General features: G+C 40.1%; 1 protein-coding gene across 8 annotated transcripts in view; it reads left to right on the top strand.

Moving 5' to 3' along the window:
- UBR5 (ubiquitin protein ligase E3 component n-recognin 5) overlaps positions 1 to 12,708 on the top strand; it is a 66,755-nt gene that overhangs the window by 2,104 nt on the left and 51,943 nt on the right. For 7 of the 8 annotated variants that reach the window (XM_082235390.1, XM_082235389.1, XM_082235387.1 and 4 more), the window contains exons 2-6: positions 8,318 to 8,362; positions 9,255 to 9,336; positions 9,516 to 9,592; positions 10,371 to 10,490; positions 11,766 to 11,955. In XM_082235390.1, coding sequence (XP_082091516.1) covers positions 8,318 to 8,362; positions 9,255 to 9,336; positions 9,516 to 9,592; positions 10,371 to 10,490; positions 11,766 to 11,955 — 514 coding nt within the window. The remainder of the gene's footprint in view (positions 1 to 8,317; positions 8,363 to 9,254; positions 9,337 to 9,515; positions 9,593 to 10,370; positions 10,491 to 11,765; positions 11,956 to 12,708) is intronic. The other variant, XM_082235388.1, reaches the window with a different exon arrangement.

Below are 12,708 nucleotides of genomic sequence, written 5' to 3'. Positions count from 1 at the left end.
AATGCTCACAAGGATAGAACATGTTTGACTATTGCAGAGCTTTTTGGTCTGGTCTTATTGCAGAGAAGCTTAGGTTGGCATACATGATTCTTCCTCCCCTTTTTATTCTTGAGACAACCCTGTCAATTAGGTTAGGACAGGGGTCAGCAACCTTTTTCAGCTGTGGGCTGGTCCACTGTCCCTCAGACCATGTGGTGGGTCGGACTGTATTTTGAAAAAAAAAGAATGAACAAATTCCTATGTCCTGCAAATAACCCAGAGATGCATTTTAAATAAAAGCACACATTCTACTCATGTAAAAACACGCTGATTCCCAAACTGTCCATGGGCCGGATTGAGAAGGCGATTGGGCCGCATCTGGCCCACAGGCCTTAGGTTGTCTACCCCTGGGTTAAGCTGTGCGGAAGTGTCTGGCTGAAGTTCACACTGTGAGCTTCATGACCAAGTGGGGATTTGACCTAGGGTTTCCCTGGCCATTGTTAGACACCTGATAACTACTGCACCATGTATCTGCTTGCACTATCAAAATGGCTTCCACTAACTAATGATCACAATTTGACTGTTGCAAAAATCAAGTTATTTTTGTGTACCTATTTCAATTCTGTGTGAATTGGTTTTATTTTATTTTAATGTTGATCACATGAAACCAGAAGCAGATGAGTAATAAATATTAATTTTACCTTTTGGGTATATATTTTCTTCTCTGATGTAGAACGGTATTAATATCAAATACCCTTTTGAGTCGACATGCTTGGTGCCATAGCACTTGTGACTTGTAATCATGGTGACTTAAGAGAGGGGAAGCTCTTCTGTATTTAAAAGGTGTTGAAAAGCCTCTCTACTCAGGAATTAGGGACTCAGAATGTCTCCCTTGGTGAGGGTAAGCAGGATTTTAGTTCTGATTCACAGGGCAGGAGATGGAATACAGTACAATTTAGGATTGGTAAACCAACATTTTGCTGCCTGTTACTATCCCGCTTTTGACCATGTATTTTTGTGTACAGCATTATAAAGGGATAAAATAAATTGGAACCACAAGTCCATAGGTTTCCTGTAACAGTGGTGTACTATCATGTTTTGTGACACTGCCTGGAGCAGCTGTTTATTTGCGTATCCAACTGTTAAATCAGGCCATTCTTTACCGATTTAAAAGCGTGTGCCTTCAGTAGAAGATGGTTGAAATTAGAATCTAGATACGTTTTACTAAGCTTTGTTAATATGTAATGTGTATCAGTACAGACAGCCATTACACGCATAAAAATAATAATAAGAAGAAGAGTGCAACAAGAATACAAATATCTGCCGTTGTAATGTTTTCCTTCCCCTTCCAGCCAACAAAAATGGGTGGCAGGGAAATTAAAAACGTAATGTTTATGAAAAATAGGCTAAGTATTATACATTAAGAGGGAGCGATGTCCAGCATGATCTGGGAAGGTGATTTTGGCAACAACTCTGTGTTTCCGCTTGTGTGTAGTGCCTTTGGAACTCTCCCTACCTTTCCAAAATTCCATTACACTATTTAAAATATCTTCAAGCTTAGCTAGAACAGGGTATTCTGCAGTTATCTAGATACTGTAGATTGGATCTGGACCGAGTTAGTTAAACTTAAGTCCCGTTGAAATTAGAGAAGCTTAATTACTTGTTCCACTGATTTCAGTGAGACATACATTCAGCTATTTTTCTTTGGATTCAACCCTATATATTTTGTTGAAATCTTACATAGTTTGAGGTCTAAAAGTTTGGAGCTTGCATTGGGCTGTGGCTCCTAGAGACAGCACCCTGAGGACAAAACATTCACCAAACATTCTCAAACGGTTTTAAAGGAGCATAGCAGGGAACCTCTACTCTATGCTTTCAAGAAGCTATAACAGATAAGGATGCAGTCCACAGTGTTCATTAATTTCAGTGTTATTCTTGATTTATGCTCCAATTCAGTTGAAATGATTGGAGATTTTATGCTACAAATACCTGGCATATTCTGCTCTCCCAAGAGTTTTGAGATATATACTCTGGACAGTGTTAGCTTTAATTTACTCCCTTATTAACTCCCTGGCTCCAAAGTTTGTTTACAAATTGACTTCATGAATGTGTTTAATAAAGATACACACACACACTTCCTCTCGGTGGTCACCTAAATAAACCCAAAATACAACTTTGAACCTGCCCAGTTTTCCACTTCATAATAGGACTCTAGATGACATTAATGAGCTTGAAACAATATATGATGTGGCTTTGGAGTATGCATGTGACACATGGGTAAGTGGGACCAATCCCAGAATTTATGTAGTTTGTGCACATCAACCCTAATTTTTCAGAGTCCACTGCAGTGAAGAAGCATTTCCTTCTTCCATGGAAAATGTCCATGGAATCATGCTGTGTTGAAGTGCGGTACAAAAATAAGCTTGCCTTTTTGTAATGGGAACTGTAAAGGAAAACTTGTTTTGGTGATGCCCTTGAGAGGTGTGTGAAAAACCTTGGAAGTACAATCTTTAGCTTTATTCCAACTGTGTGGGCTGTGAAGGGAGTCTCGGCAAGGATTGCCCCTGCAGTGGTGATCCCTGTCCCCTCTCCAGATTTGGAGAAAGCTTGGAACTTTCCACACTCACCAGCTAGAAAAATGCCAGCTGCTCAGAGTAAGAATATGACTAGGTGGAAAGAGCTTCATACATTAGAAAAGTATTGGTTCCCCCTTCCCTCCCCCCAGGCCATCAGCACATCACAAGTAGAAAGTGTGGGAAAGGAGGATAGTAAATTTGAACTTATTCACTCTGGCATTGTCATGGTCCTCCGCACACCAGTATTGGTTTAGTCATGCTGGCTACATGACCCAGAAAGCTGTCTGTGGTCAAGCGCCGGCTCCCTCGGCCTGAAAAGTGAGATGAGTGCAGCAATCCCATAGTCTCCTTTGACTGGACTTAACCGTCCAGGGGTCCTTTACCTTTTTTGTTTTTTTAAGCAAGGCTACTCTTCTTCTTGGTGGTTTTATTTCCTAACCTTTAGTGAATCTTCCCCTTCTCATCGTGAGATCACCTTGTTGGAAGGTTAGCAATTGTATTGTTGTATTGTTGAAATGAACACAGAGAGAAATGTATTACCAGTGAAATGTATTTTTGATCTAATTGCAATTCATGTTAACCGCTCCACTTCTGATTTCCTTTCACTTCTTATGTAAGGCAGGTGTTTCAGAGTACAAGTACAGGAGCCTGTTTTGTGAGGGGGCTTACCCTATATGTGCACAGAACAGAAAGAGGGGAGAACAATGACACAAATACATGAAGCACAAATGTAATCCACATCGTGGAAAATACTAAAACACTTGCAGTCACTGCCTGTTGCAGCAGTGGCTAACTTTATTAGCCTGGAGTCTGGACTATGTCTAGCCCGACTGCTTGAGGCCCAGCCATGGCATAATAATATCCCTTCCCAAGTAGTTTGCACTGGGAGAGTTTGCCTTCTCAAACTAAATAACCTTGAAAATTGTCTTCACATTGCCTTAGGTGGCATGCTTGGTGTAAATGGCTTTCTTGGGCTGGTAGTGTTGCCTCCTGAGAGCAGTGCCTGTAGGAAAGCCTTGTAGCCAGCTTTCCTTGTTAGGTGGGGCAGCCACATTTTGAGGTGGGGTGTTCTGGAGGGGCATAGTGCTAGCCAATCCTGCTTCTTCACGGATGGAGAAGAGATGAGGGCCAGTTCAAAGGAAGGAAAAGGCAGTGAGAAAGCAGGTTAACTTACATAATTGGATATGTAAAGGTCATGTTAACAGAGCATTTAGTGTGAACACCAGGAATTAGATGACTGGCATATCTTTGGTTTGACCTGAGGGATAGCTCAGTCAGCATTAGACTCTTAATCTCAGGGTTGTGGGTTATTGGGTGAAAGATTCCTGCATTGCAGGGGGTTGGACTAGATCAGGCTTCCTCAAACTCGGCCCTCCAGATGTTTTTGATCTACAACTCCCATGATCCCTAGCTAGTAGGACCAGTCGCCAGGGATGATGGGAATTGTAGTCTCAAAACATCTGGAGGGCTGAGGCTGAGGAAGCCTGGACTAGATGGTCCTTGGAGTCTCTTCCCATTCTATGAAGGTCGGTGAAGGTCCTGTGTGAGTGCCTGGAGGCGGTTGGAGAATGGATGGCGGCTAACAGATTGAGGTTGAATCCTGACAAGACAGAAGTACTGTTTTGGGGGGACAGGGAGCGGGTGGGTGTGGGGGATTCCCTGGTCTTGAATGGGGTAACTCTGCCCCTGAAGGACCAGGTGCGCAGCCTGGGAGTGATTTTGGACTCACAGCTGTCCATGGAGGCGCAGGTTAACTCTGCGTCCAGGGCAGCTGTCTACCAGCTCCACCTGGTACGCAGGCTAAGACCCTACCTGCCCGCGAACTGTCTCGTCAGAGTGGTGCATGCTCTAGTTATCTCACGCTTGGACTACTGCAACGCACTCTACGTCAGGCTACCTTTGAAGGTGACCCGGAAACTGCAATTAATCCAGAATGCGGCAGCTAGACTGGTGACTGGGAGTGGCCGCCGGGACCACATAACACCGGTTCTGAGAGATCTGCATTGGCTCCCAGTACGTTTCCGAGCACAATTAAAAGTGTTGGTGCTGACCTTTAAAGCCCTAAACGGCCTCGGTCCTGTATACCTGAAGGAGCGTCTCCACCCCCATCGTTCAGCCTGGACACTGAGATCCAGTGCCAAGGGCCTTCTGGCGGTTCCCTCATTGCGAGAAGTGAGGCTACAGGGAACCAGACAGAGGGTCTTCTCGGTAGTGGCGCCCGTCCTGTGGAACACCCTCCCATCAGATGTCAGAGAGATAAACAATTACCTGACATTCAGAAGACATCTTAAGGCAGCCCTGTTTAGGGAAGTTTTTAATATGTAACACTGTACTGTTTTTAACACTTGATTGGGAGCTGCCCAGAGTGGCTGGGGAAACTCAGCCAGATGGGCGGGGTATAAATAATAAATTATTATTATTATTATTATTATTATTATTATTATTATTATTATTATTATTATATGATTCTAAGGATGTTATGGATACAGTGAACAAGGCTATGAAAAGGTGTAAAACAAAATAGAATAGTTTATGCTATAACTTAGAAAGTACAGTAAAAACTTGTGTGGAGTGGTGCTGACAACAAATGAACTGCCTTGAGATCTTATTAAGAAGAGTAGTATATTCATCTAATGAATAAAAAAATCAAATAAAAATATGCATAACCAGGCTCAAAAGCTTGACTTTGCCAATAGCTACAGTCTTCTTTCACCTGATTCTTCATGAACTGAGCTACTTTGGGCATGGCAGTGAGCTTAGCTTTAATGCTGGATTAGGTGTCTCAGCTTTAGATTCCATATGAAAAACAAACTTTTCCATAGATCTTCCTTTCTGTTGGACCGTCAAGGATCTTTTGTTTACTGTTTGCTATATAAAGGACTAAAAGGCTAACAGTGACTGGAAACTAATTGTAGAAATCCATTGGATATTTTTTTTACACTGGTTGCTGGGTTGCTATTTCTTCCCAGAAACCTTGGAAAGGCCTCATACTGAGCTGCACGTACTGGGAAAATCAGAAATTAGGCCTGTTACAGCAAAACCAGCCAGCCAGCCAACTGTAGATTGCACAGCAGTGTTTTTATTCCTCTAGGCTTGTTTTCATCCTTTGCCTTCTAGCATCACAAGAAAAAGAAGAAGAAAATAGCCATTATGATTTTGAGTATAGTGAGTGCTTTAAAGCAGTGTCCCCCAACCTTGGGCCTCCAACTGTTTTTGGACTACAACTCCCATCATCCCTCGCTAGCAAGACCAGTGGTCAAGGATGATGGGAATTGTAGTCCAAAAACAGCTGGAGGCCCAAGGTTGGGGAACACTGCTTTAAAGGACTGAAGAATTACTTGGGGTTGATGTATTTTAGCTCGCTTTAGGTTGCCTCATTATTTCACCTTTTTGCAATAAGCACCCCGTCCTCCTCTACTCATCATAATAACTGCAGAATAAACTAACCCTCACTTCTTACAACAAGCACTCAAACATTCTTCTTGATTGCTGGGTAGACAACACAACTAAAGCTGAAAAACAGAGCAAAGGAAAATCCAAGCGGTGGAATGTAACTTTAGCCCATAATACAAATTTAAATATTGATCTCTTTGAGTTAAATTACTGTAGGGGCTGTTTTTTCTGCAGGATCACTTAATTAAATAGTTATTGTGATCATGAAGAATCTACCCTCAGTCAGGGAAAGTCTTTGGGGGCTTTTCTAAATGTGGCTTTTGTTGTGTGCTCATCCTGCTTTCTTCAGTGAGTTTTTCAGAAGTCCTGTCTTAAATTGCTCCTGTCGTTAAAATGAGCTTTCATTCTTTAAATAGAGGCTGTCAATTGTTATGTCACAAATTTAAAATTTTTCTTTCTTTCAAAAACATATATCCTTGGAATGGAGTGGGAATAAAGCAGAACTCTGGGTGATGGTACGCTCATTTGCCCCACCCTGGCTAGAAGGCTGATGTAAGACAACTGCTCATTTCCCAGTGGCAGGGCACTGCGACCAAGTGATGATGCCCGGGCACCAGGATGGCACCTGATGTCTCCACCATCTAGAGGCCCATGCCTGGGGATCCTTGGATCTTGGCTGTTTTCACACACTAGCAGCACATCCTATCCATTATATTTTATCTGCAGCATCACAGTGAATTTCAGGAACCAAAAAGTTGTATTGAAAAATATGACTGTCAAGCCGCCTGGCCCCCAAATGACAACTAGGCACCCCATTTTAGTGACTGTAACCCTGGTTTAAGGTCATGCGGGTGTCCCAGCTCCTGCCAACCTACGAGTTCGAAAGCATACCAGCGCGAGTAGATGAATAGGTGCCACTACGGCAGGAAGATAAACAGTGTTTCTCTGCACTCTGGCACCAGTCACGGTGTCCCATTGTGCCAGAAGAGGTTTAGTCATGCTGGCCACATGACCCAGAAAGCTGTCTGCAGACCAATGCTGGCTCCCTTGAACTGAGAGCAGAGATGAGTGCTTTACCCCATAGTCGAATTCGACTGGACTGAACTGTCCAGGAGTTCTTTACCTTTACTTTTTTACCTTAAGGAGCCATTTGGTGTTCAGCTTATATATCTGAGTTTCTAACACTCACCTGGAGGCTACCAAGTTAGCAAAGGCTGGTGTATCGTGTGATCAAACCAAAAGAAAGATGGGTACATTATACATGCTTTACCTCCTTGCAAATCGTGTGTTTCAAGGTGTGTTTGAAGTTACTTATGCAAGAAGACCAGTGCATAATGAAGAAAACAGAAAATATCCATGGTTCAGCTCTTATATTGTCTTGTTTATAAAATTCTTTGAATTTATATTGTGCTTTATAAAGTACAATGCGACAGGCTCCCTTCTAAAACCACTTTAAGTTTATCACAGAAAGTGAGGGACGACGACGACAAAGTAAAAGTAAACAGGAAGAACATGCACTTGTTTCAGTTGTATGTACTTGAGTTTAGTAGTATGACAGCTAAGGGATTTTGACAAAGAATTCATGCAAAAGGTGGACTTTGAGGAGGAATTTGAAGGAAGTCAGGTTGGCATCAGACAGATACCCGGCACTGCGAGAGGGCAGAGTTTGAGGCACAGGAGAACTACAGATAATGGAGTGCTAGAGCTAGAAGAGCAAAGAATATGTTGGCTAGGAGAGTGGTGACATAAAGGGGTGCTCGGCAACCCTGGTAGATGAGTCCATTTTTAAAGCTGCTAACCAAATGCTATTTATGCATTTGTGAAGGTCTGAAGCCACATGAGGCCTCTACCTTGGTTTGCAACTGTTTTGGATTACAACTGTTTTGGATTACAACTACATCAAACCTGGAAGTGTGTGTCCCTTTTTTTGGATTACAACCCGTTTTTTGGGGAGGCCCCATTGGCGAAAGCGCGTCTTGGGTTACAAGCTGTTTTGGTTTACAACTGGACCTCCGGAACAGATTATGGTTGTAAACCAAGGTACCACAGTACCTTGCTTACGCTAAGCATATCTGGCTCTGTTCAGTACCTGGATGAGTGATTGCATTGGAATCGCATGTATTGGGTTGCAAGACAGAAAATCAGTGGAATATAAATAGAAGAGAATTAGAACAATATTCATAACTGAACCTGTCTCTTGACGACTGTAAATCTCAGCTACCAATCTGGTTCTGGGGTTTCACTCACCATGAACATTTGTTGTATCATTATAAATAGATATATTAATAGCCAAAGTAAATTTTGGTCAGAAATGTGTTGCTTTGACTGAAACTTATTAATGCTAAAAGACCCTTTGTTTTCTCTTGCAGGTTAAGGGAAGTTTCAGAGAAACTCAACAAATACAATTTAAACAGGTGAGATAGCGTTAAAGGCTATAACTTCAAAGGAAGAGTAACTTTAGGGCAACCTTCCCCAACTTTGGGTCCTCCAGAATGTTGTTGGACTGTGGCACCCATCATTCCTAGCTAGTATGGCCAGTGATAAGGAATGATGGGAACTGTAGTCCAGCAAAATTGGAGGACTTGAGGTTGGATAAAGCTGCTTAGTTGTTCAGTGTTCATATTCACCATTTCCAGAATTAGTAACTTTGTCTCTACATTAGTTTCGCTACTTGCCTAACTACATAAGTCTTGTTGCCCAAGTCAATGCAGAAAGGAAGAGCTCCTGATGTACTTGTGATGGTCAAAGTGTCATGTGGATGTGGTTTTGTATTTCATTGGTATCCAAATTAATTATTTGATCTTGGGTTTTTTTGTCTTGTTTTAAATGTCTTGTTTGTTTTTCTGTTCTTAACTTTTTAATTATGTATAAATCACCTAAGACGGTTGTTTAGAAGGTGATTAGTAAATCAGTATTGGTGATGATGATAATAATTGGAGTTTAGCATTAAAAATGAGTTTAGCACTTAAATGAATTGAAGTGCATAGGCAGGGTTAAAACTGGCTGCTGCTGTATATTTCACAGCTATTGTCAGAAAATAGCACTTGGGGAACACCGCTTCATAAAGATATGTATTGGAAAATACATTATTGAAATATAGTATAATGTTCCCTGGTGGCTTTTAACATTTTGTTCTTTTTTTGTCTTATGGCTGAAAATACATTGGGTTGCTGCAACCAATGTTCATCTTTAATCAGTTTCAGATGTTACAGCTATATTCATTATACATTCCATATGCCACTTGGTTTATTTCTCAGAGTTAAGGAGTCTTTAAAAATGTTACCCATGCTTGCTTTCTGTTTTCAGCCACCCCCCTTTGAATGTATTGGAGCAGGCCACTATTAAACAGTGTGTGGTGGGACCAAATCATGCTGCATTTCTCCTTGAGGTAATTTGTTCAAAATACGTTTGAGAAAAATATTGTGCTGATACTTAATTCATATAGTTAAATATAGTTTTCCCAATCTCAATTAGACCAACTTGACCCACAGCTGAAAACTTTTATTTTTTTACATAATTAAAGTTTAGTATTGTTTCAATATTGGACACTCTCTCTTTTAAATCTAGGATGGTAGAGTCTGCAGGATTGGCTTTTTAGTTCAGCCAGACAGATTGGAATTGGGTAAACCTGATAATAATGATGGGTAAGAACTACTTTTGTTGTGTATTTAAGAAGTATCTAACAAATTTGTCCTGGTATTTTGATTCTGAACCGTCAACAGAATTGAAAATGGAAACGGGAGGTGGGAGAACCATATTTTGGGTGTCTTGCTTTAGCAAACTGGTAATGGCTGTACAGACCTTAGCAAAATTAAGGCCAGTCTAATGACTTATTTTATATTAAATGATGAGATCGGAATCTTACAATCCTAAATATAGGTGCCATAACGAATTACTTCAGATCATTTATTTCAGTAATCGCTCAAGGTTGAGATTACATTTTTACATATTTACCACTTGCTAGGGTATGTTTTCTGGATCTACATTGTTATTACTTGACTCAAAATTAATTTTTTGGGAACTATTATCAGATATGTTTAATGTTTGGTTTAAACAGGTTTTTGGGCATTACATTAACTCACGATTATATTAATTTATAATCTAATGCATATTCATTCATTTATATAGATACTTCACAATCTTACCATAATTCCTGACACTGAGTTGTTGGTTTTTTTTTTTTTTTTAGTAGGACATCATTTTGTCAACCACCAAATTCATTAGGCATGCTTCACATGCCTTTTCTTTTTTCATATTAGAGCATCACATACTGCAGCTAAGTATGGAAGATTCCCCAAGGGTGTTGCTTAAGCTGGTGTGTTACCAGACTAAGTCCCTGATAATTTAAACCTGGGATTCCAGGCTTTGTTCGTAACCCATTTGGGATTGTATTGTGACTGATCTACCATCTTTTACTTTCAGTTCAAAGTTGAGCAGTGGCTCAGGGGCAGGAAGGACATCCAGGCCAGGCAGAACTAGTGATTCCCCATGGTTTCTGTCTGGTTCTGAAACTCTGGGCAGACTGGCAGGCAACACCCTTGGGTAAGTTTTGATAGGGTTGAGGCGACCATCTGTTTGCACTTGGTTATGTGTGGCTACACATAACATTGTCTCCCGTATGTATAAGACCACCAAAATGCAGAAGTAGTTTAGCTAGCTTTTTGGAAAAATGCTATTAAGCGGTTAAGTTTGGAATGTTAAATCTATAATTGCAAGCAATCTAATTTACTTTAACCGTAATAAAAACATGTCTGCTACTGTGGGTAGTCCTTTTAGATTTTTTTTCCTGAATAACAATGACTTCATTTTAGGGGAACATAATTGACTCAAAATGTCGCATGAATCTGCTCTGTAGTACGGGACTAAAATTAAAAATACAAATTAAAACATTTGTAGGAAAAATATCTCCATGTGTGTCATGACCTGTATTCGGACATATTTGTTATTTATGTTGTTGAAGAAAGCTAGCATGATTTAGAAGTAAACAGAGGATTTCTAGTTAAACATGCTGCATTTGTATCACATCAGCAACAATTGTTAGTATCGTCTCAAGAATGGTTCATTACTTCAATTTCAAGATATCTGAACAGCCTCACATTTGGAGTGTGCCAAGTGTATTTAGTTAATAAAACATTATATCAAAACAAGCCCTATCTTCAGCCTAGAAAAAGAAAAAAAAAGCATAAATAATATCCTACATTTCCACTAATACAAATATTTCAAAATAAATTACCTCTTATTATTGGTAAAGATATTTATATTGTGCCCTTTCTTCCAAAGGAGATATTTACTGGAAGGATTACTATTTCTGAAGCAATTTATAATTTTAACCAATATATGGCCATTAAGATGTGGTAGTATTTAAACAGTTTACATAGAAAATGTCATATTTAATAGGGGGAGTTCTGTTTTAATTATTTGTAGTGTAGCAGTCTGATTCTGTAACTCAGAACGTATGGCTCTTGGATATGAAAACATAAGCATATTGATCTTTTGCACATGTATGCAATGACTACATTGTTAATAATTTCAGAAGTTGGCTGGAATGTAGAATAAAAATAAAAGCTGAAAGTAAAGAAGTTCATCTTAATGCAAACTAGCTTGTGAATTTATAGTCTTTGGAGTCTTTTAAAGAAATTGCATTTGCAAAACTGCTGTACAGAAAAGATGCCATTGTATCAAGCATTCTAGCTTCATTTTAAAATGCTAGTGAATCACATGGCTAGTGTACTGTAGTCAACAGTTAAATTCAGATACATGATAGCTTGTAAAATAGCTCAAACACATAAATCTATTGCCGTTTTTAAAATTCCTCAGGAGTCGCTGGAGCTCGGGTGTTGGAGGAAGCGGAGGAGGATCCTCTGGTAGATCATCAGCTGGAGCTAGAGATTCCAGGAGGCAAACGCGAGTGATTCGAACAGGACGTGATAGAGGCTCTGGGCTCTTGGGTAGTCAGCCCCAGCCAGTGATTCCAGCGTCTGTTATTCCAGAAGAACTCATTTCACAGGTATGAATCTTTCTTGTGATGAAATATTTCAAATTTGTGGAAAATGAGTAACTGGGAGATGCTTGCTTATTTCTTTATTTCTTTATTTTGCAAGTTTCTTACATATGTGTGTATATATATTGGAGGAAGATGGAATGCTTTCGTGCCCTTAGACGTTCACAATGTTTGGAAACATGAGAAAAGGCAGAGTATCTGCATCAGATTCATGTAAAGCTAAGGTTGACTGAGAGCACATTTTGGTTTGTGGTCCTGGGACTGAAATATTTTGAGTCAGCCTTTGAAAAAAACCTGGCCCAAATTTCAGTGAATAAAGAAATAAACACCACCCACCCATAATGCAAGTCACTTATTGTTCGAACATTTGAAAAAAACATTTGTGTTGACTATTCTCTAAAGATTAGCTGGCAGACTACAGATTATTGAGAAGGAACAATTTCTGTTGACATGAGGGTTAGCAGTAATTTTAAAAGTAGGTTAGTTGGTTAGTATTTCTTTAGTATTGTGTAAAGATGATGGAGCTTGTTGTTCAGGCCTTAGAGACTAGTTTAATTGGCCCTGGACTCCCAGGGATAATTGATAATTGCTCTGAGATTACGTTCTGTTTCCTATAATGCCTGTGGGTAAATTTCTTCAGACACTGCACACGTTTGTATTATTTTTACGCTTTCTTTCTATTGGCCTCTTCCTCCACCCCCACCTGGGCACCAGAACACTTTGATTTTATTCACATTGTTAACTAATATTCTGTAATGG

The sequence above is a fragment of the Podarcis vaucheri genome (assembly GCF_965113315.1).
Source record: "Podarcis vaucheri genome assembly, chromosome: 8".
NCBI lineage: Eukaryota > Metazoa > Chordata > Lepidosauria > Squamata > Lacertidae > Podarcis > Podarcis vaucheri.
Note: the sequence above shows the minus strand (reverse complement) of the source record. Positions and strands in the feature narration are given on the sequence as shown.